At 27.6% G+C, this 26586-nt stretch overlaps 1 protein-coding gene across 4 annotated transcripts in view; it reads left to right on the top strand.

Moving 5' to 3' along the window:
• The window catches only part of LOC122859471 (protein PFC0760c-like), a 30301-nt gene that overhangs the window by 3157 nt on the left and 558 nt on the right, over positions 1–26586 (top strand). Inside the window, exons 2-6 of one of the 4 annotated variants that reach the window (XM_044163077.1) lie at positions 201–988; positions 23285–23371; positions 23448–25184; positions 25263–25406; positions 26441–26572. In XM_044163077.1, coding sequence (XP_044019012.1) covers positions 209–988; positions 23285–23371; positions 23448–25184; positions 25263–25406; positions 26441–26464 — 2772 coding nt within the window. In that variant the 5' untranslated portion in view covers positions 201–208 and the 3' untranslated portion in view covers positions 26465–26572. Of the gene's footprint in view, positions 1–200; positions 989–14301; positions 14621–23284; positions 23372–23447; positions 25185–25262; positions 26573–26586 lie in introns of those variants that run through there. The other 3 variants (XM_044163075.1, XM_044163076.1, XM_044163078.1) reach the window with 3 other exon arrangements.

Raw genomic sequence — 26586 nt, 5'->3', positions numbered from 1 at the left:
ACAGTCTTTTGATCAAATTTTCTTTATATTTTTGTGAGGTGTTTTTATTCAACCACCAACATTTCCATATAGAATTATAAAATTTTTGAATTCTCTGTATTAACCCACTGCAAAATTTTTTGCTTTCATTGGTAATAACAACCACAAACTCCACTGGTTTAAGCAAATTTTTTATAATTATATTTTTTTTTTTTTTTTAGAACGAATAATGATGAATTCTTTGCCAAAAGACACCGTCACATCGACAAAATGTTATTCAACATTGATCGACGTAAACGATCCGAAAATAATTGTAAGTCCACGGGCAGAATCGACCCCCGGGGCTCGGAAACGTCGCATGATGGAGCAACCATCATCAAATACATCGAAAACTCCTAGAAAAGATCCAGCAATCACACGAGTAACAAACAAAGTTCCCGATAAAATTAAATACGAAAAAAATAACGAAATAATGCAAAAACCACCAATGCATCCTGATTTACCACGTAAACGTATCTTAGAATTAAGCAAACGTGATGATTCAACAAGACTACGTAAAACAATTCAATGGCTTGAAAATGGTGCTAAAAAATTACGTGATGATCTTGCTGAAGTTAGATCAGAATTGCATGAAGAAAGACATGCAACAAGAGTGTTAAAAAAAAAAATTTTCGATTCTGTACTTAATGCACATATTGACAAATCCATAATTGCTGATATTAAGATTAAATTATCAGATGTAATGCGAAATAGTAGTGCACAAATACCAATGAATGATAGGAGAGCTGATTCTAGTATTAACAAAAATCACAAAAGAGAAATATTAGAAGCAAGAAAAAAAATTGTTGAGGCAAACGAAAAAATGAAAAATCTTAAAACTCATTCAATTGATAGTGGAGGATTTAGTTCCTTGAAAAGACGGAAAATTGATAAACCTGATTTCAAAAGAGTGGATAGTGAAATACAAAGTTTACGACAAATAAATAAACAAGATCGAAATAACTTTCAGGTTTGTATTTCTTTATTTTTTAACTTTATTTTTATTTCTCTATTAATAAGAGTACGTAAAGTTATCATACAATGGATAAAAAAGTTCTTAAATTAAAGAATATTAACTTGAAAAATACTTTTTTTTCAACAAGAAAAACGTCACAACTATCACTGAAAAGTCTAAAATTTCAACCGTGAAATACCTATAAGAGTTTATAAAAATGATTTAAAAAAACATTCCAGATACCGATAAATATATACGGGTGTTTTGAGCTTGAATTTTCGTTTCAGAATATTATAACTGACCATAAATACATTCCATACTTCATATTATAATTAAAAACAAATAATTGCTCAACTATTTGAATAATGCAAAATTAGATTTGTTATAAACAATAACTTGATCCCTAAAAAACTTTTATTTTTTGTAAGAAGAATCAATTCTTTTAATTCAATGCCATTACTGTTTATCATGAATCAACAAACATCCACAAAACGACCGTTATGAGGCATATAATATAAAAAATATATTTTTAGAAGTTTTTTTCTTGAAGCATTCTCCTTGTTGGTTATAATCATAATAGAGTTATTACATTAAGAAGTTTATTTCTTGGTACATTTGATGTACTGCTTAAAATTAATTAATTAAATAACTTTTTTTTATTTCAAACAGTTTGTTGCCAAGAAGTTTACTTCTACTGTCAAGAATACCCTTTCTCATAGTTATCCAAAAATTTTCACAGTGCGAATAAATTCGATCGTAATTTATCATTTTTTATGAGAATGTTTTGGTCGTGTGCCTTTTTATAATGGGCGTGTTAGATGTATACGAATAGAACTCCCATAGAAAGATAAAAAAAATAAGTACTACGGCATGGTTATTGAAAATTGGGTCTTTGCTTTAGATCTCAACTAAACCTGAGTGGGTCTGTCAAAAATAAAAAAAAACTCAACTGTATAAATTTTGTCTTGCTGTTAACTAAATCTTCATCATTGAAATTCCGGACAATATTTTTTCAACAGACAGGAAATGCCAACCATACCATAGCAGTGTTTGTAATATTACAAAACGTATAATTACGTCAAATATCTTCCCACACTATTTTTGGATTTTTGCGTGTCAAAGTCTAATTTTCCAATAATCGATCCTTTGCTATACTTATTTATCTCTCAACTATCATTATATTTTTTGTATTTCAATGGGTTGATGAATTTATAAAGAAAAAAAATATACTTTAAAAGTTATTTTTCTTCCTTCAACTAACTTTTATAATATTTTATCATTTTTTACATACACTAAAGCCAAATATCTTGGAATTATTTTTAATGCAAATATTTTAATCGTTTGAGATTTATATAATACAAATATTATTTCACTCTATTTAACTTTTCATTCAGTCATTCTTTCTTTCTCTCGTTCATAACTTAAATTTTTTGAAGAATTGTAGTAGAAATTCGTTAATCGAATATGCTTCAGGCGATTCTATGCCTGTTATATTTGATTTTTTTTCTTTTTCGAGACTCGCGTGCCTGAATATCCTAAAAAAAATAACAATCCATGATGCACCCAAAAAAAAAAAAAAAAATCTCTTAAACTTTTGCTTTCATTTTCATCATATTAATATTACTAATTTTTTATCTTTTTTAAATTTTATTTGTTTTTTTTTTGCGTGAATCATCGCATGAAGTTTAAAATAATTTCAGGCTCATTGAACAAGTATTGCAAGTTAGATGAGCGCGTGAATTTTCAATTAAGCTCTAATTCAAATTTGAAACAAGTTTATTCTGTACATGACACACAAAAACACGAGAAGCTTCGTTCAGCCCATGTAAATCGACAGAAATTAAAACTCTTAAATCTTTTGAAATACAGCCATATAGGAGCTAAGGCTTTTTGAAAAATCACTTATAAAATGTACATGCCGTAAGCGTAAAAAACCAGCATCTTATTTTTTTTAATTCTCCAAAACTGTTTGCTTGAATTGATTTTACGTACTAACTAAAAGTTTGTTTATCTAATTAGATTATTATTCCTGAGGCACCGTTTTTTTTCGAGGTTAAAAATCTATCTAACTTGATATATGTTTATATGTATACATATAAACTTGAATAATCACGACTTTTTTCTTGTTTTGTCTTCGGTATATGCAAAACTAACTACATGCGACTACTCTATGACTTTAAAAATTAAAGTCGATAAATTTTGATGACTACATTGATTGCGACCGATTACGAGACCAACCACATAAATTACATACGACTTCAAAAACTCTACACGAGTGAGTGACACCACGACTCCAAAGTTGGATATAACTCCTTGAACATTTGATATTAAAAAAAAATCTAGTAACGTTTGTTAGGACGTGTGGCACACGATACCGTTGAAAATTGAAAATTTTCAATACTTTGGCTAAGGCCGTATTGAATTTTATCTGTTATTATATTAAATAGTTCATTAACAGTAAAATCATTCGATTTTAACAAAATATAGTTTTTTTTAATTTTTATATATTCTGAATAATTGAATTTCTGATAGATTTTTTTTTTTTTTTTTTTTTTGAATGAAATAATTATCTATCTTGTAAATTTTTTTCAATTTTTTCTGACGTGGTCGAGGGGCTATTCATTGGTGTAGTCATGGTGTCACTCTGAATGTAGTCATGGTGTAGTATCGTGTAGTAACAGTGTAGTTATGTAGTAATTATAATTTTTTAACTACAACTTTTGTAGTTATTTTATGTAGTTATTCGTAGTTTCATATAGTATTGTGTTGTATTTCCAAGTATTGTGTAGTCATTCGTAGTTACACCAGAAAAATAATAATAAAGAAAAAATAAAAGAAAAATAAAAAAAAAAAAGTGAGATCACAGTTCTAGAAATAAAACAATATTTTCAATGAAAATTAAAAAAAAATATATATATTTTCTTGATATAATAACACTATAGTATAATATTCTTTACGTATATTTATATATCTATACATATATATAGAATAATATTTATATGAATATTCTAATTTAATTTAATATTAAATATTATTTAATATTATTGAAAGTTTATTAAATGTATCGATAAAGAAAATAAATACATTCCAATAAATTAAATTTCATTATATCATAATCCCTCATAAATAATTCCATTATATTATAATAATAATATTAATGATAATAATTATCATTATTATTAAACAATATTGTGTATCATATGATAGTGTTAATAATATTAATAAAAATATCAATAATAATAATAAAAACTCAAAAAATGTAGTGAACAGTGTAGTTATTGTAGTAAATGGTGTAGTCATTGTAGTATTGTAGTCATCATATTTTGTTGTTGTAGTCAAGGTGTAGTTATTGTAGTTATTATAAGGTGTAGTAGGTGTAGTATTTGTCTTCTTTGACTACATTATGTAGTCATGGTGTCACTAAATCTGGCCGTGAATAGCCCCTCGGACGTGGTTTTTTTGCGATAATCGGCCATACTTAACATTTTTATTTTTAGCTGGTTCGCTGGCTGATAGAAATCTTTCAAATTAGGATCAAATTGAAGTGTTTAAAAAAACGAATTTGCTCAAAAAATTTAAATTTTTTCTGAAGTGGATTTTAAGAAATAAATAAGTTTAAAATATTAAAACTTTGCTAGATGCGCGGCACACAACATGAACACAAGCAGGGTTTTGGTGTACGACGCAAACTTTGTTTGCTAGTGTGTTGCCGCGCACACACAACTACTAAAGAACTTAGTGTTTTCATCAGTGGCGCTACAAAAATTTCGGGACACGGGAATAAAAAATAGCGTTATTAATATCGGGCCCTTCGTGACATAAATATTGGTTCGGTAATGCGACTGGGAATCAACCTTAATTATTTTTAGAATTCACAGAGAGACCTAAGGGGGTAGGTTTTGATTCTATTTAAGGGGAAGGGGGTAGAATTTTATAAATATTTTCAATGAAATCAGGGGTCAAAAAATACTTAAGAGAGTTTTTTTCATCAAACTAAATTTTTTCCCATGCCATTCAAAACAAATCTAGATTAGATCATTTGATAAAATTGTAATAGAGACTCTCTATCAGGCTCAAAAAACGTACCTTTCAAAACTCTATCACCCTTCTCAGGAACGAGCATCATCTATTCACTCATTTTTTTAAAATTAAAATCGGTTTAATTAAAAAAAAATTGGTTTGTAAATAAAAATTTTTTGATAATAAAGGCGAGACATTTTTTGAGATCGCGTGTCCCGAGTGGGAAATGGGATCCGGGAAGCTAGATCCTGATCCGAATCGGATCTGGTATGGCTAAGGTAATCCAGATCCGGGTTTCCTGACCCTTTTCGGATCCGTTATAGCTAAGGTTAACCAGATCCGGCTTTCCTTACTCTGTCCTAATCTGAATCGGATCCGGAATGCCGGACTTCAATCGAAGTTTATTGTTTTTTAAAGTTATCTCCGCTTTCGGTCATGTTTGGGTAAGATAAGCCGAATCCAGTTTTTTTTACTTTTCCCTGATCCGAATCGGATCCGCAATGCCAGACTTTAATCGAAGTTTGATTTTTTTTCAAAGTTAACCTCCAGATTCGATCAGGCTTAGCTATGTAAGCCCGATCCGTTTCCCTGATCTGAGTTGGAAAGTGCCACCGACTTTAAACGGAAAAGCCCCGAGATCGATCCCCGTAAGCCCGGATCCGGATTGGATTTGTAATCAGGTAAACCGGATCCGATCCGGATTCGAATCAGATTGAAATTTCCACTCGGGGTGTTTAGCCTAATACGAAGTTTTTGGCACAATTATATCACGAGTTAAAGCTTGTCTAAAAAATAAAAAAGTTTTTTTTTAAGTGGCGCCCACCCACTTACCCGAGTAAAAATTTAGTTACTGGGCGAACTGGCAAGAGTTTATGATGGGGAAGCTACCCCTTCCACATTTCTTTTCATAAGAGCCCACAAGAGCGAGTGAGTGAGAGCTATGTTTCTCCATCATAAACTCTTGCCAGTCGGCCTGTAAGGTTCTGATCAGAATCGGATCAGGGAATCTGATTTCAAATCAGAACCAGGAGTGCTATTCTTGGTCCCGTATGCGGGCCTTCATATTTTTCTATCGCGACTAACATTTCTTGTTGGCGAATCGTTATTGCGGGACCCACAATAACTCCCGTAATACGGGACCAAGAATAGCACCCCAGATCAGGAATCTTGTTCAGGAATGGATCAGAATGTAACACTTTTTTTTAGGATTCTGATCAGAATCGGGTCAGGAAACCCAGCCAGATTGTAAGGTTGAAACTAGGATACCTGATCATGAATGGAACAGGATTCCTGATCTGAAACGGATCAAGTAAATTTAAAAAAAAATTCGTTTTTCATTAGTTGTTGTTTCGTAAATCCGTTAACTAACTTACTATAACAATGTTAATGATAAAACAGTTTGAACGAAAAGATTTATATACCTAACATAACTTAAATTAACTACCACCGGCGGGACGCGATCTCAGAACGTTTAGATTACAACTACGGGCCTTAAGAAGGTATTATGCATGCAGCTATCACTCTTTTTTTTTTTTAATATAATGAGAATGTTCTAAAATTTTGTACACAAGTAGATCTTTTTATTCTGAATACAACGGTATAATTATTTTCTTATGTTGATCGGTTAAATTTTTTGTAATTAATTATTGAAAATAATATTTAACATTGGCTCTTATGGAGATTTCAACCATTTTTTTCAGATAGAAAAAGTCTTGAAAAAAATCAGACATATACTAGATACCGTGTTTTATTAATTGCACGAAAAATTTTCATATGTTGATCGGTCAATTGATGAAAAATTAATTATAAACTTTACAAAAATTAGATGTAGCAACGTATGGCACGTTGAAACGCACATACATACCCGCAATCCCATATAATGTATATGGGGGGCAGGCGCTTTTCACTTTATTTTTTTTACAGTGTGGCCCGATTTCAGTTTTGTCTGTGACGTCAGAAGCGCCCCGCAACACCCGCAATGAATTTGTGCATAACCTCTTTAACACGCTCGGCCATACCGTCTATCGATGATGTGTTGTGATTTTTCGATTTCATAAATTACATCAGCTAAAAAAAAACTTAAATTAGAATTTGCGACGTGAATTTAACGGGACCAAGAATAGCACCCCAGATCAGAATCTTGTTAAATGGATCTGAATGTAACACTTTTTTTTACAGAATTAAAATTAAAATTAAATCCAAAAATTCAAATTATTTGACAAATTTATCCTGATAGTATTCTTGTCAGATTTGGAACAGGCTTCCTTATTCAGATTACGTTAAGGTTTTCTGTTCCTTTTCTGAACAGGAAAACTGAGTGAAAAAAGTTAATTTATTTGATATATTTATCCTGATAGTATCCTGGTCAGAACCTGATCAAAAAACCTTATTCAGGATATGCTCAGGTTTCTTGTTTCTTTTTTGAACAGGAAAACTGAATGAAAAAAATCAGGTCTTTTGATTCATTCATCCTGATAGTGTTCTAGTCTGAATCTGATCAGGGAACCTTATTCTGCATAAGTATTCCTTTTCTGAACAGTATTGAATAAGGTCACCTGGCTTAAGGAAATCTTTAGATATCTTGACCAGGTTCGAGTCAGAAATGAGTCAGGCTTCCTGAATAAGGAATCCTGACTAGAATATAACCAGGAATCCTGTTCAGGAATGGATCAGAATGTAACGCTTTTTTTTAGGATTCTGATCAGAATCGGATCAGGAAACCTGACCGGATACCTGATCAGGAATGGAACAGGATTCCTGATCTGAAACGGATCAAGTAATTTAAAAAAAAAAATTGTTTTTTATTAATTGATGTTTTGTAACTAATTTACTATAGCAATGTTATTGATGAAACAGATTGAACGATAAGATTGTATATACACGGAAAAAAATTTTTAGCTGCAGTCACGAGGCGTTTGGATAGTTAAAAAAGGATAGTTGATTTAATAATCAAGCCCGATATATTAAAAAGACAATCGGTTAGTTATTCCAGCCGACTGGATAGCTAGCGTGGCTAACCAACTCGTCAGATCTGACATAATCTCAATTCAACAGCTGTTGTGTTCATTCCTCTTTTGACAGATCCACCAAATTATTATTAACAATGACTAAAATAATCCATATAGTTATTAAAAAAATTTAGCATAAGATTTTGTATTCAAGTTGGCGTTTATTTGCATCAAATTTAGTATAAAATTAATTAGATAATAATTTTAAAAATGAGTAATGTACATTAATATATTATTTTGTAAGTATTCGTATGTCTATATACTTATAGTTATGGCTTATACGAAATCCTAAATAGCTACTACAGCGATACCAGTTGAGTCAGGCTTTTGATAGCTACCACAGCTATCCAAAGTGTAGGAATGTAACGAGTAGGCACGCTGTTTTCACAAGAATAGTAACCTGTCAAATGTGGATTGCCTGTAAAAATAACAATCCTCTGCTAACTATCCAAAGGTTAGTTAGCCGTTTTATAGGATGTTGTAACATTGAAGCTATCCAGTTATTGATGAAACAGATTGAAAATTTTTTGTATATACCTAACATAACTTAAATTACCTAACCACTAGCGGGACGCGAACTCGGAACTTTCAAATTACAACTACGGGCCTTAACACGCGCGGCCATGCCGTCTATCAATGATCTGATGTGATTTTTTGTTCGTAAATTACATCAGCTAAAAAAAACTTAAATTAGAATTTACGACGTAAATATAACGTAAAAATAAAATATAACAATTTGTTAAATTGTCCGTTGTCATTTTGTTTTAGAATTAAAATTAAATCCAAAAAATATTTATCCTGATAGTATTCTGATCAGAATCTCATCAGGATTGCCTTTTCAGGATATGCTCAGGTTTTCTGTTCCTTTTCTGAACAGGAAAATTAAGTAAAAAAAAGTCAATTTATTTGATATATTTATCCTGACAGTATTCTGGTCAGAACCTGATCAAAAAACCTTATTCAGGATATGCTCAGGTTTCCTGTTCCTTTTCTGAACAGGAAAACTGTGTGAAAAAAGTCAATTTATTAAATATATTTATCCTGATAGTATTCTAGTCAGATCCTGATCAGGAAACCTTATTCAGGACATGCTCAGGTTTCCTGTTCCTTTTCTGAACAGGAAAACTGAATGGAAAAAATCAGATTTTTTTTATTCATTCACCCTGATAGTATTCTAGTCAGAATCTGATCAGGGAACCTTATTCAGGATACGTTCAGGTTTCCTGTTCCTTTCCTGAACAGGAAAACTGAATAACAAAAATTAAATTATTTGATAAATTTTTCCTGAAAATATCCTGGTCAGAATCTGTTCAGGAAACCTTATTCAGAATACGTTCAGGTTTCCTGTTCCTTTCCTGAACAGGAAAACTGAATAAAAAAAATTAATTTATTTGATAAATTTTTCCTGATAATATCCTGGTCAGAATCTGTTCAGGAAACCTTATTCAAGATACGTCAAGGTTTCCTGTTCCTTTCCTGAACAGGATTGGATAAGGTTACCTGACTTAAGGAAATCGTAAGGTGTCCTGACCGGGTTCGGGTCAGGAATGAGTCAGGTTCCCTGAATAAGGTTTCTGATCAGGGTTTGAGGTCAAATAGGGCATCCTGAAAATTTTTCCACTCGGGCAGAGAATTTTTCCAGTCATTGTACAAGACTTGTTAATCCAGGCTTGTACAAAGCCTGTGTCAATTGATAATTCCAAGCCTCACACAAAGTTAAAAATTCCAAGCTTGAGTCAAGGCTGTATTTTCAGTCATTGCACTAGTCTTGTTAATCCAGGCTTGTTAAAACTAGCTTGTGTTTTTCAATTTCCCCAGTCTCACACGAGCCTCGATAACGCAGAGGCTTGACAGAAGTGTGTACCAACTACCAATTGATTTTTCTCAGTTTCACACACGCCTCGATAGTTCAAGCTTACGTCAAGCCTGTGTTTCTCGACTTCCCCAGCTTTACACGAGCCTTATGTCAAGCTGGTGCCCGTCGTTTCATCAAGCTTGACACGAGATTTAACTTATGCATATAAGTTACTTTCATACTCAATATGAAAAAAAAATTTATATTGTAATCATTAATCCGATGGTTGATATAGGTTAGTGCATTGGAGTACCGCGTGAGAGGGCCCGGGTTCAAGTCTCATCGCGTCCGTAATTTTTCACTCAATTAGTTGGTTTGTACAGATTGTGTAAAATTATAAGTTATAACTAATTAAGATATTATAATAATTTAAATAATATATATTTTTTCTTAATTTTGGTATAAGCCTAGTAATCAAGACTCGTAACATATAAGCACATTTTCAAATACTTAACAGACTTGGCATAAGCTTGTGCCATGCCTGGCACAATCGTCAACTTTTACCTAGGTTACTCAATTTATCGAATCTTATCAATATAGTTATTTTTATCACAATAATTTTCCATTATGTATTTTTCGATCACGCAAATTTGTTTTTTTTTTTATTTCAAACGCAATTTTTCGTTTTGATAAATAAGTTATTTAATGTGATCATTGATCAATCATTATATGAACATTGCAATGGGAAGAAGCTATAGGTACTTCATTTTTTTAGAAATAAAACTTCAATGCTAACAGCAAGGTATATTGAGCAGCTTCAAGTCATTGTAGATATGAAAGTATATATAAAGATACTTTATCCCTGAAATTTGACACACAAAAAATTAAATCAGACTTAAATTGGTTTCATTTTTTCAAATTTTTAATTATTTTAAATTTAAGTTGAAAACAAATACCTTTCTCCATGTTATGTTATGCTGGAATCGATATAAATCATTTGGAGAGTGTCAAGTGAAAGTGGCGGTGACCAATCCAAAAAAAAAAACAAGTCGATAACACAATTTTAAAATCTATTGGAATATAATCAATAAAATTGAAAACAAATGCTTGTAATTAAGATTGGAGCTATTTTTCGTTATTTTGTTGTTGTTGTTGTTGCTGTTAATGTTGTTAAATGTTATAATGTTGTTATATTGTTTGGGTCAATGCAAGTAAACCGTCTTTAAGTAGAGCATTGAAGATATGCTTCTGCAAAGTGCTTGGGTAAATTAATCCTTTGGAAACTGTACCAGGTGAAAGTCACAAACTCTGCAACAGTGCAAACCAACATAAATCAATTTTACCTTGAACTTAAAGTTTATTTTTTATCATTGTATTTTTGAATAAATTTATATGAATTTAAAAAAATAAAAATAAAACTTTTAAACATATCAATTTTCAATAGAATTTCTTTGAACATATTTATAAAACTTAGATGAAAAATAAAAACTAAAAAATGTGAATTTGATGAATTCAAAAAAAAAAAAATACATATAATATAATCTTTAAAAAAAAACTCTTGACGTTGGTTTTGTTCGGTCGCGTGTCATCTTACTCTTTGAAGCACATATCAAGTGAAGAAAAAAAATAATTTCTTTTTCTCCGACAAGAAGACACTTTTCTTATCAGAGTCTTTGGGAGATATCTCACGTATATAATATTATTGATGTTCGCTTTCACGTTGCCGCGACAAAAAAATGCCTTTCTGCAGACACTTAGTGATGCCGGACCACATTTATATATATCTTTAAATTATACACAATATATATATATATATATACATATTTGTAATCACATGGTACTATGGTGCTACTATGGTGGCCTGAAAATGGAATTATATTATTATAGCGTTTAATCGTATCGAGCGAAGAGAAAGAAAAAAAAAACTTACCATACACTATAGTGAACACTAAAGTTGTATATCTTTATTGAGAAAGGCCCTCAGCATCTTTATCTTGCTCAGGCGACACATTTTTTTAATTCCGGTACTAGCAATCCACTACACTGGACACCCACCGACAGATTCACCTGTGAGGTCTTTCTTTGTCGGATTTTTTGAATTTTTATTTCATTTTTTTTAATAAATATCTTAGACTAAATAAATTCACAACTTCTCTTTTTTTTTTTGTATAAATTAATATCTTATTATTATTTTAAATAAAAATTATAAACATTGATTTTTTTTTATTCTAAAAATCATTAAATTTTCACATAACAAGTGTACTTCTATTAATTTTTTTTTTTTCACAAATAATATTGTTTGACGTGATCTTGTTTCTTAAAAATAAACGGTGCTTTTGTGAATCTTTGATAAGCATCTATGAGCTATATATCCTCGTCATTGTAACGGTCGTTGAAATGTATACTTTAAATCATTTTTTTTTTTTTTTTTTTTCAAAGCTCATTGTTTCCACTTGCAATTATTTCACATCTGTTCGCATCTTCTTATATTTATTTTTTTATTCTGCACTGCTGAATTGAACCGTTAGAAAAGTATAATGAAATCATTTTGATTCATTTTCCATGTATTTTTTTTTGTACTTTTATTTATTCATTTTATATAAACTTGACTAACCTGTAATATGTATTAAGTCTTAATTGAAAATGAATGAATATATTTGATATTTCTTCCATGAATTTATTGAAACCTTTCCTATTTTAAATAATTTTACTAAAAATATATTTTTATAATTATTAATAATTCATTTTATTGAACACTTTTTATTTATGATAAAGTTATGTTTTCAAGTGAAAGACTACCGAAGATATATGCCTTTTTTATTTCAAGTTCGTGACGTCACTGATTTTTTAATATGAATATATGTTTTACGGGGTTATTAAAAAAGAAAACTAAAAACTCTTTCATCATGCAAATTGAGGTTCCTCTTTCGAATAAAGTCAATACCGGTGTTTTTGGTGCATTAGTTAAAATGATATAGAAATCATATGGTTCCTCTCACCCGTTTTCTAGTAAAATACGAAATTTTTTGTTAATTTTGTTCAGTTTATGAATTTTCTGGATGGGCTATACCATGCATTCAAACTTTTAACTGACAAATGCTACCAAGGGAAATCTCTGCAGTAAGCCAAAAGTGGTATTCTTGGTCCTTGCAAGTTGCACTTTCTTTTTCATAGCAACATGAAAAAAAAGAAGCTTTTGAAAAATTTTCATGTAAATCAAAATGAAAAATTAAAATTTTTCTAGCCAATCCATCAAAATATGGTAGATTGACATGAAAAATTTTATGAAGCGTCTTTATTTGTCATGCATGACAACATGTTGCAACAAAAAATAAATGAACCCTATATAGTACAAAGAAACATATAATCCCATATTTATAATCTTGATAAAAACAATTTTTAAATGAGCGTCAAAGATGCTCCTTGTGTTTAGAAAAAATTAAAAATAAAGAAAAATTGTTTTAAACACTGCGGTTGTTTAAAAACAATATTATACATGCCCGGGTTTACAGACAGCTAACACGATTTTCAAACACGGTCCTGAATTTTGATGCGCTCTTATAAATTATTTAAGATCGTTTGTTTAATTTTCTTGTACTGAATTTTTTTTTGTTAAATCAAAATTCAGTACAAGAAAATAGTTAAGCTGACACAAAAAAAAAAAAAATACTCAAATTTATTTTTTACATTTAATTTTCGTTTTAAATGATATCTATTGATATAAAACAACTGCAGTTAAAAAACTAAACAGTCAAATAGTGTTTTTTGAATATATTAATAACGTCGATGATGTTAGGAATCTTTTCTTGAAAATTGAATCGTTATACATGATGGTTTTTTTTTGTCGATAAAAAGTATTTTTTAAATGTTAAAAAATTCGGTAACGCTATTGGCACTCAATACGGGGGAATTTACGGGGACATTTATACAGGTTACGAGAAAATTTACGGTAAACATAGTCACCGTTGTATGTGTAGGACTGATTATATTGTATGTGAAACCCGTAAATGTCCCCGTATTTCCCGTAAATTTCCCCGTATGAGTGCCAATAACGATTTCGTAAAAAATTAGTTGTTTTCAGGTAACCAATAAAAGATTGCTTTATTTTTTTTAAATAAATATTTTAAATAAACTTATTTTTTTAAATCTTTAAAAAATCTTAAAAAAAAAAAAAAAATCATAAATAACAAGAAAAATCTTGTAATTTATATATAATCGTAGTTATTCCTTGTATTACAACGACAATTGTGGTGAATGTTTAATGTAATTATTCCAATTTTCACATCTTATTTGCGCCGTTCTATACACTATTTTCAAAATCATAAAAAATATTTTTGCGCATATATAAATGATGGAATTATAAAAAAAATCAACACATAATAAGAGTTTACGTGTATACATATACATAGCAAATGATAACTCGTGTGTAATAGTTTTGTTTGTATTTGTGACCGGTGAAAGAAGGTACCTTGCTTGCTGAGAAGTTTCGGAACAACTTGGACTCAGTCTTGTCTAGACGCCCGTCACAGACATACACAATTTTAATATCTGTTCGGTAAAAATTCATTCAGGCGGTAATAAAATTGATAAACAATCATCAGATAATTTTGAAAAAAAAAAAAATTGAATAAAGACATAAGTTTTTCAAGTGATAAAAAAACAAATATATTTATTTTTAATTTTTAACTAATATTTAACAAAAAATAAAAAATTTAATTACTTTTAAAAATAAAAGTAGGTGTTAAAAAAAAGTTGATTAATTTTTTTTACATTTTATGTGTCATCAAATTCAAGAAGAAACTCATGGGATTTGCGTGGCACGAGGTAAATTTGAAAAAAAAAAAAATTAAATTAAATTATTTTTATAAATGTAAAATAGTTGAAATAAAAAAATTTTAAACTATTTTATTTCAAGAAAAAAAAATTATTATTACTTAAAAAATTGAAACATCTTATTTATAAAAATACAAAATTTTTTTATTATTTTTTCAAACAATTTTTGTATATTTTTTATTTTTTTTTACTACTTATTAGCATGTATTTGCGACATGAGAATAAAAAAAGTGTAAATACAAGTCCACACTGACCTCCTTTCGCAAAATTGACCCCTACCCTAACTTCAGCCCTAATAGTTATTGAATTATTTTAAACCTTTTAATAAATAAAGTCAAAATAAAACAATAACCATATTTGCAAAATCATCCAAAATTAATTGTATGATAAAATTAAAAAAATCAAAAATTTTTTTGTCAAAGTCCAGTCAAATGATACAATTGCTTAGTTTGTTAATTCGTCTGTAGATAAGTGCTTTTAATGCATGTTCTTTTTATAAAATATAGTTATGAAAAAAAATTATTTCACATTGCAAGATCATCATAAAAAATTCCGGGAATTTTAAAGACCATAAAAAGTCGATCGTCCGATTATGTTGAAATGAAAAATGAGAATAATACATACATATATGATATATATATATATATATATTATATATGTATATTCGCATACAGGCGGTAGAAATAAAACTCCAAAAAAAAACGATGTAAAATGTATATATATTTATATATTTCTTGTTAAGACCTAATCCAAAGTCATAAACTCCCGTTTTTGCATTTAATCTCACACATTATTGTTATTATTATTATCTCTGGTTTGTGCGTGTGTGTTCCATTGCCATAAGAGAAAACTGTGTGAAATTTTTAAGTAACGAACGTTTTTTTTTTTTTAAATCACAACTAAAATGCTCCGAGAAAGAAACAGCTCGAGGAAAAAAAAAAATTGGACAAATGAAAGTATATTTTTATTTTTTAAAAATTGGATATAATTATTTTCTTTTTTTTTTTTTTTTCTTCAACTCAACATATAATAATTGTCATTGTAATTTTATTTTTCTAAATTAAAAGTGTTTTTATATATTTTAATTAAATAAATTTTATACGTGGAATATGAAGTATTAAAATATGCATAATAAAATTTTTATACAAAAAATTATGATAATATAGAGTGAAAAAATTTGATGGCATTGTAATAATTGTTAATGCATGCACGTGACTAAAGTGCATACATTCAATAACTCCCGGACCTTACTTGATTTAATTGTTTTTATACCTACCTCTCAAGCAGTACCCTCTATCTATATATATGCATACTTATGGCCATGGTCAGAGCCAACAACTTACTTCGTGGGAAACAGCGTCCGGCCTAGTTTCTTCATATACATGTATATTTTTTTTTTTTTTTGTTCATACCATTCCAATGTTTATTACTATTATTTTATTTTGTTTTTTTTTATTTTTTTTATTTACTTATTTCATTCAAGACTTATGAACATAAATTTTCTATTTAAACAATTTGTCAATTACATTCCTAGATATATTATAATTAAAAATATTTAATTCGTTGTAAAATGTTTTGATATTATCATACAGCATAATCTTCCCACGCAAAATAAAAAAAAGTAAAAATTATTTGTACTTGAAATTTCTTAAAAGTGTCGATGAGTAATCAGAAATAATTTGTTTGTTTTAATTTTTTATTTATTCATTTTTTTTTTTTTTTTTGTTTTGCTTACAAGTTTGCACACTTTTATCATACAAATAATTTCTTATTCATCAATTTATTAAATGACTCATCGGCCATCATGGTTTGTCGCTGAAATTTTTAATTATAGTGGTATTGTATACATATACATACCTCTTCTTTATTATTATGTTATAACAAAAAATTATTTTAATTATTACAACCTTATTTACATATATGAAAATTTAATTTATCATTTTCTAAATATTCATAAATAATTTGTGATTCATACACACCGTATTAGGAAATTTTTAATCTATTTAAAAGAATTAAAAATATCATACTAATTATAATATTAATAGTTTTTTCGATTCACTCGGTTTTTTTTTTTTTTTATTCAATTTTTCAAGAAAAATTGAAGTAACTGTTCTTTCATTTTTATTTGATTTTTCTCCAACTTTTTCCACATTTTTTTTTCTTTCATTTAGGACAATTGAGAGCAAATAACAAACGGAATAAATCAGAAAAATTATTTTTATTAAAATTGCTATTATGTTTATTTTGTTTTTATTTTTTACTTTTTTATAGTTAAATAAATAATTAAAGTAACAATTTATAAAACATAGTTTAGATACTGTCAAACGCATTCGTGTGCATTGATGCATCTTGTATATTCTTGTTTGTATAGCCTTGATCAGAGTATAAGACAACTTGGCAATGTTCAATCTGGAACATATGATAATATTTTTATTATTAACACCACTTCGGCGTCGTGTGAACAGCAAATCTTTGTGGTTAGCCATAATGAAAAAAAATTTAAATATTATCTCGTTCGAGAAAATTTAACCTTGTGTAAGATTATAGCCTTCGATTTTACCATAATTATCTAATGAATTTGATTAATTGTTCATGATTGTTCATGCTAATTACTTGATGAATTTGATCAATTTACAGAGAGTTTATTATTACGTATAATAAACATCTGTGTATTATTATTTATTTTAAAATTTTCAAGTTGACATTTTCACTTTTAGCCCATAAATTGGTTGTATTATACATGGCAAGTAATTATTACTAACTTTTTGAAGCATAATCAATTTTAGAATTTAAATTTTCGATAGATATTATTTACACTCGATCATTCGCAAAGCTACGTAATAAATTTTTTTCTATTAAAAATCACCTAAAAAAAACTGGTTAATAATGAAAGTTTAATTCAATTGATATAAAATATTTTTTATTTTTCAATGTATTTATGTGCGATATATTTTATAAAGTAAAAAATGAAAAATACACTTTTATCAAATTGAAACTTGTCCGTGATTTATTATTTTCCTTCTTTTTTTTTTAATTGTAAAAAGAAAGTGTTATTATGGACTAAATCAGGTTTAGAATGCAATTGTCATTGACGTTTTTCTATTTATATAAGATAAATGATTAAAATCATTAAATATATATATGCTAAATTAAAGGTGTGGTGTTTATTTTATTACAAATTATTTATGCTTGGATATTTATCAAATGAATTGTATCAAGTTATTTTTTTTAAATCTTGAATTCATAATATCAGTTTTAAGAATTTTTAATATATAATTAAATTGTCATTGTACGATTCATGCTGAAGCATGACATTGTAATAATCAGATTTCTTAACTTAGCATGAGTTTTACCATGATGTGACAATAAATCACAACAATACACCGAGAAAAAAGTTTCTATGACTGCAGTCCATGGAAATGAAATTTTTTTCCAACACTGAAATAGTTACAAAAATAAAATTACCTTGACTCTATAATTCAGCGTTTCTTGATTGAAGAAAATAATTTTGGAAAAATAAATGGATATAGTTATTATAGTCAAAAAGCAACAGATTTTAATGCTGAGTCGATAAAGTCACCAACAGCTATTTATATATTATATATTTAATTAACACGACAACATATTATTCGTAAATAAATAATTTAATAGATATTGAGTTAAAAAAAGAGTTTTAAATTGCAAAGTTATTCTTTTAAATAATAAAATAAAAAATTAGACTTTACAATTTCAGTACACCATGTATATTTTGTCGTATATTTATTTTGTTAAAATGTTTTTTTCATCATCTGGTGTATCTTTTAAGATTTTTGTGCATGAAAAGAGAAATCAACTATTAAAATATTGTCATATTTAATGTGAGTCTATATAGTTTGTTAATTTTCAATTGAAAAGTTCACCCAAATTATTTGATATTTTTAATAATCATTATTTCCTCAATTTTATTTTATTGACCATAAACTAATACAATTTGTTTTTCTGAATTCCCTTGAATTCTTAATATCTCTCAATTTTTCTAAATTTTAGAATTTAAGATAAACTGATAAGTTAATTTATTATTCGACTCTTTTCACTTTTATTAACGATTTTATAAAAATACTTTATTACTTGATTTAAAAACAACAAAAATAAATTAAAAACATATTTGTCATAAATTAAAAAAATATTTTAATAACTGATGGAATTTAATTTTTCATATAAATATTGATATAAAAAACAATCTCTCGTCTTATAATTATAAACGCGTGCGTGTATGTAAACTTTTGAGTGTCCAGAAACTATAGAACAGTCTTGTAGCGTGAGCTTATTCGAATTCCAACATGATTTCGTCTCGTATGTCTCATATATATGGCAAATTTAAAGTATTTAAAAATGCATATGCAACAACAACAATTCAAGAATATATATAATTTTTTTATTATGGTTTTGCCCAAGACGATAACTGCGTGACTAGACGTCGTTATGCCCGAATATATTTACTCCTGAAAAGTAAATTGAAACGAGTGAAGAAAGTACTCGGATTACGTTTGAGTCCAGACAAATTTGCCGTATTAACATTAATACCAAAGCAGTACGGTACTTCTCGTGGGAAAAATAATATGGGATATTTGAGACAGGAAATCGAGACAACAAAAAAAAAAAATTTTTTTTCAATAATAAATTTGAAAAATAGTTACTATAGTTATACATATATATTAAAACTATATATGAATGTAATTAATTTATATATTAATATCAAGAAAAGAACAATAAATTACGAGAAAAATAAGAACATTGTATAAAAAACTTCAGCAAAAGAAAAAAAAAAGAATAGCAGTATAGTTATACTTTACTGTGACATGTTTAATGTAAAAAAATATATAAAAGGCGTCTAGACAAACGCAACAACAGAGATTTCCGGTTTCATTTCCGGTAGATCTATAACTAGCGAATTATCTAAGGTAAAATAAATATATTTAATTCGGAATTTATTTAATAATAAGTCTTATGAAAAAAAAAAAAAAAATTAGATATTATTCAATTGAAAAATTTTAAAATGAAAAAAAATATGTATATTTTTGATGATCGTTTCTTTTTTTTTTTTTTTTCTAATTTATACTCTTTAATGATTGGAATATTAATTATATAAAAAAAAATAATAATTGTATTTTCACTTGTGGATCAGTAAATCTGACGAGCAGAGTGGCTCAATGAAAAAAGAGAAAGATTCTCTCTCGTGTCGTGGCTTCAATACAAGACGACCATAAATGTTCACGAATGCAAGTGTTTATGATTGCGCGTATACTCATTGAGTACGTTTTGTATATCATCATCATTATTACAAAGGCGAGGTAATCGCTTCAGGCTATACCATAGTTTTCACCTCTGAAAAAATTATAAACACTTGAAGATTAGACAAGTGTTTTTTTCCGGAAAAAATTACTTTTAAATTTGCAAACTTTTAACAAAGATACATGATCTTCGTGGTGGTGATATTAAGGTTGCAGAAAAAGTATTCTTGTGGAACAAAATATAAATATATATATACCTATATACATGAAAGTCGTACAGTGTTACCAACTCCAAACAATAAAATTCATAAGCAATTCTTCTTGTTTGTCAAACAACTAAAAATATTTTTTAATGGTTTTTTTAGTTCTTTAAGTATCATCATCAATGTCTCATTGTTTGAACATAATTTAGAATTTATTTAATATTACTGTAAAATTTTATTTTATATGGCATGTAGATATTATTATAGAAAAATATATAAATACATTTTCCCTAATTTCTTGAAATCTAATAAGAGATCAGATGGTACTTTTTGTAGTTCAAAATTTTTTTAGCTTTTAGCAATTAGTACGAATTACGACGTTTTTAATACTATATTTATACTTCTGTTCGAAGTTATTTCCAAGCATGAATTTCCATAAGAGCTTGTTTTAAACTTCCCTAAAATAACTTGTTCCTGAAAATTTATTTGAAAAGAAAAAAGTTGGAAACTCAGATTTTGAATCAACTGAAAAACGTATTATTTAGTAAATTTATATTTACTTTCAGAGAATGTCAAACGTAGAGAGAGTCACAGATTTTTTTTTTTTTTTAATTTGCAATTATGAGACAACTAAACGCATTGTAAATTTGTTTTTTCAGCTGACATAAAATTTTAATGCCATGCCATAATAATGATTCAAACTATTGAAAGTATATAGTTTTTATATATGTTGAAAAAAAAATAACAAACACAAGTTATTCCTATATATATTTATAGATTTTTAGATGTAAATAATAGTTATTAGTTGTTTTTTTTTCTTATCAACTGACAGTGTTAATGATTTTTAATTCGGAGAACTCTCAGAAAAGCTGCACTTATAAGTATTTGTAATGATTCTTGAAGATCAAATTTATAGGATCCTTAAGCTTTTGTTTCGGGAAATTAAAATGTGGCACGTGCTCATTGTCTATATGTCAGTAATTTCAAAAGTGGTAGAGAACTGATGAACGGATATCGAGACCTCGATCACATTCACCCGACAATTCTTAAAGGATATTGACAATACCATTGCCAATCAAAGTCTTGCAATGTTTTATTCAGTTATTTAATTAATAACGTTAGAAAGTCGAATAAAAAATTCATGTGTCTAAGAATACAAATTAATACATCAACTAATTTTTTTATAATGAAAATTATTTATTATATACTTTCTTTTTAATATATTATATATATAATATATATGATTTAATAAAATAAATGTATAGCGAAAATATCTATTCTAAAATATTTCTTGACGAATTTATCTTTACTTCAATGTCAATTGTAAGGAGAAATCACGGATACATTATTTCCGGAGAAATTTCTCGTTGTATTGACCATCACCTGATCATCTTTCATATATGTAAAAAAAAAAAATTACTAAAAATAAACATTGAAATAAAAAAAGAATAATATTTTCCAAAATGATCATAATAATTTGCATAGCTAGTTTCTCAAGTATTTTTGCAAGAAAAAAAAATAAATAAACAACAAATTCCAAAGTGTCTAGTGTCTAACGTGACATGAATAGTAAACTAATCACTTTATGCGTGATATTATAAAAAAAAAAAAATAATAAAAATGTTTACATATTAAAAAAATAAAAACAATAGTTTTAATATTTTTTTTCTTATACTTAAATTTTTATTATTTTTTTTTATATTAAGTAGGGTCGAAAAAATCGGTCGGGGCAAACACCTGACCCAATGTACAGGTTGCTTCAAGTATTAAAGAAGAAAGCCGTATATATACGGCCATGGGGCAAAAGAAAAAAAAATAATATGTATATAAATATATGAGAAAATAAGTCAGCTGTGTATGTCAGGGGGCCAAAGTAACGGTCCAGTGTCTTCTCTCACCGAGACTATCTCTTACATTCTGTCGTACTCAATCGATCTTTGTTGAACTCAATCATTTCAATACAAATATATATATACGCATACACTCTCATCCCATACCAACAATGGCAAACAGTTTCAACTATTTTAATGATGACTTACAATTTATTATTATTATTATTATTATTATCATTACTATAATTATTAATATTTTTATTTATGGTTGTTGAACATCGTGTCAACAGCTGAGATCATTAGCGACAAAACAAGCCTATACTTTGACGTTTTTTTTTTATAGTGAACCCAGTTTTCCCTCGTATCTAATCAAAACAAAGTATTCTTGAGTGAGACTTGTAAACTATTGGATTTTCTTACTTTAATTTTATTTGTTGGTGTTCTTATTATTCTCATGAAAAAAGATGATGTTATACCAGGTATTGAACCCTGCATCACAAGTTCAATAGAAAGGACACTAACCTACTCAACCATTATTTCAGTTTTATTACTATTATTATTATGATTATGTTGCAGTTGCTGTTATTGTTGTTGAAAGAATTTATATGTATGCAATGTGTGAAAAATATGTTGATTATTCAAAATATTATAAATGAGTTTCTATTAAATGGTCTACATAAGTACATAACGATATCATTATATTATTAATTTATTAAGTTTTTTTTTTTTTTTCTTCGTTATTATAGAAAGTTGATAATGATTTATTAATTTTTGTTTAAGATCTTACGTGATTTAGGAATTTTCATGTTATGGTAAAGTTAATTGATGAATAATTTTATAATAGGTATGATAATTTTAATTGAGTAATTAAAAAAAATAATAATGATAATAATAACAATAAATTATATGAGTAAAGAAAATGGGGTATTGCATGAGAAAAAATCGGAATACCTTTCACGAAATGAAAGCAGAAGTTGAGAAAAAAAAAAGAATGAGTTGATAGTAATATGTTTTTTTTTTTTCAATTCTTTGATTTTTTATAATTACTAAGGTCAGTGATTTTTTTTTTTGATTACACGAATAATATAAATATCTGGATCGTAGGTCGTGAAATATCTTGATCCTTAATTAATCCAAAAATTTGAAAAAATAATAGCTATAAAAACATATATATATATATATATAATAAAATTTATGTTCAGTTTACTTTCAATAATGAGGTGTGATAATTTTATATGGAATAAAATCTTTTACAACATATTCTAAAGATTATTTTTCTCTTTTAGTTTTCTATATTTGTATAACTTAATAATTATAAACACTTATATTTTATTATATTTTTTATTTCAGATGAAGAAATTGCAAGACAGTGAAAAAAATCTTCAGATTCGTCTGGAACCTTGCATAGAAAAAAAATTTCATCGTGGCGAAAATTTGGTAAATGAGTAATATTCTATATACAAAATAATTATAAAAATAAATATTAAAAATTATTATTATTTTTATTTTCTAGCAAGATGAGCAATTTAAAAAAGAATGTGAAATAGAGCGTCTCCGTGAATTAGCAGTCGAACAACAAGAAGTCATTGAATATCTTCGTCAAGCACTGAAAGAGCGTGAACGTAAATTAGATCAACTCTCAAATAAAAAACGTAAAGAAGAATTTTATAAACAATGGTTAGAACTTGAACCAGTTGCTGAAGTTGATGATGAAGATCAATATGAAGAAGATGACAGTGCATTATCAAGTACACCATCATCATTATCACCCCAACCATGTTCACAATATCAAAAAAATTCATTAACACGTGATTCATATGAAAATATAATTATTGAACTTGAAGAATTACAAACAAAATATATTGAAGAAAAACAAGAATTATTACATGCAAAAAGTCAAGTTAAGGATTTAGAAAAAGCACTACTTCAAGAAACAAGAGGAAGTCAAAATAATCGTCGTGCATTGAATGATAAATTAAAACGTGCTGAAGAACGTGAATTAAGTTTATTAGATGAATTATCAGATATGCGTGAACAAAATGAATTACTTGAATTTCGAATATTAGAGTTAGAAGAAACTGGATCCCGAGAAACACCAGACACCGCTGACAGTGGTATTGTATCACCAGAATTAATTTATAAAATTCATCAAACTAATCAAAATAATAAACAACAACAGCAGCAACAACAACAGCATCATCAACAACAACAGCAACGTGCAATTGCCACAGTTATACCATACAATAATAATAATGATAGTGATAACTATAATATTAATAATAGCAATAACAATAATGATATTGATGACAATAATAATCATATGGAAAAATTGTTATTTACATCTTCAAAAAAATCACCATTATCATTACAAGAAAGTGGAATATTTGACGATGATGATGTTGATGATGATGATGATTACGATGGACATATTGAATTTATAAATTGTGGCACACAGACTGAAACTCCATCATGTGAATTACTTCAAGAAGTTGAAAGACTACAGCAATTAAGAGAAAGAATACAAGAAAGAGCTGTTAAAGTACCAGTTCAAGTTGATAATACATTGGAAATTATTGAAGACAATAATAAAATATTATTTTATAAAGAAAAAATTAAAGAACTTGAAGAAAGACTAGAAATTTATGAAGTCACTGATGTTGAAAGGTCAAGAGAAAATAAAATTTCAAAACAAAGAGAAAATGATTTACTTGATGAAAATTATAGACTTACTGAAAAACTACATTTGTTGGAAAATAAAATTCATAATTATGAAAAACTTGATAATAATAATAATAATAATAAAGAAAATTTTATTGATAAATTTTTTGATACACGAGATATTGGTACTTGTACTGATGATAATATTAAAATGGATAATTGTTTAAATTGTCAAATATTAAAAAAAGATTATTATGATATTGTACAAAAATTTTCACAAATTGAATACTTATATAGAAAAAAATATATGAATTTAAAAAATAAAGAAATTGCTTTTGCAAATATACTTAAAGAAATTGATAATATTTGGTGTCAACGTGAAGTCAATTATAATACTAAACTTAAAAAAAATCAAGATGTTGTTGTTGTTGATAACATTGAAAGAATGAATTTAATAAAAAAAATTGATGAGTTTGAAAAAATATCACAATTTATGGATATTGATGAAATTTTTGAGATGAAAAGTTTCTCAAAACATGCACCTCCATCACTGACTGATGATGTGCAAAACAATATATCAAATAATCAAGTTGTAAGTATACACTAAACGATTTATTTTACGTATAAACCTAAATGTAATAATATATATGAGTTATTTTTTTCTTTTTAGATAAACGTGACTAATGATTTAGTTAGTCAGGTACCTTGCAACAATGTAGATGGTGTAGTTCAGCCACAGAAAATCAATCAAATGGATAATTATAATATCGAGAATAGTATAATAAAGACAAGTGAAACCAAGGCACTTGAGAAGGTTAGAAAACGATGGAAATGTCGAAGCGAACGAGAGGGCTGGGCTATGAAAGTGTCAAAAAAATTTCAAGATAATAATCGTAACAGTCGTAGATCAATCGACAAACACCGTTTGTCGTTAAGAATCTATACAGAAATTTGTGTGTAGTTTATCTTGTAAGATTCATTAACATTTTTGCAATAGCTGCAGTATCATTTAAAATTGTTTATTATGGACAAATGATATCAAAACGAACCCCTCAGTGATGTGTGAATGTTTTCGAAAAAAAAAAAAGTTCAATTAAGTTTAGTAAATTTTTTTTTCGATTGTGAGAAAATCAAAGATAATTACAAAGTATTGAGGAATATTTTTTCTTAATGATTTAATGATCGATGATATTGCCAAAGGTCAGTCATCTAAATTTTTACTGATACAAATAGTAACAAAAACAAAAAAAAAAAAACTATTGACAAAATAGCTAATTTTCGTTTTCGTATAATGTGTCTATGACATTTTTCTTAGCTTTTCGAATTTTTAATAATTATCATTAACTGTTTATATTCAGCTCTTCTTGAAATCTTTATTAATAAAATTTCATTTGCAATGTTACGGTGCGTTTTCACTCGAGCATAAAAAATAAACATCAATTGTTGCCGACAAATAAACATTTATTTGACATTGACAAACAGTTTGAGTGAAAACGCACTTTTAAACAATAAAAAATTCGCTTTGCTAATTGAATTTCCATCACGTACAGTTTGACTTATTGACTTTCATTCGTTGGTAACATTTTTCGTCGTACTCTCTATATGTATTTATAGGAGTGTTTCAAATTACTTATGAAATTATATATATATATATATATTGAGATGAAAAATTAATGTCATATTTTTTGAAGGCTTTTGGGTAATGGTTTCATTTGCTTAATAACTTTTTGAAAAATAAATATATTTTTTCATTGATGAACAAATAAAAAAGAAACAAAAAAAAACATTCGTTTTTGAACGAATGTCTTTGTTATGAGATCATTTATCAGATTAAATTAATTTCGACAGACAATCTACTTTCGTTGGAGATGAATAAATCATCCTTCATTCGTTGCGGTGATGATTACTATATTTTATCGAGATTGACACCTGCCAAATTCAAAGGATGGACAATCGAGTTCTTTAACACAAAAAATTAAGGTATGACCATGTTT

Source organism: Aphidius gifuensis, linkage group LG6 (assembly GCF_014905175.1).
Source record: "Aphidius gifuensis isolate YNYX2018 linkage group LG6, ASM1490517v1, whole genome shotgun sequence".
NCBI classification, from domain to species: domain Eukaryota; kingdom Metazoa; phylum Arthropoda; class Insecta; order Hymenoptera; family Braconidae; genus Aphidius; species Aphidius gifuensis.
Note: the sequence above shows the minus strand (reverse complement) of the source record. Positions and strands in the feature narration are given on the sequence as shown.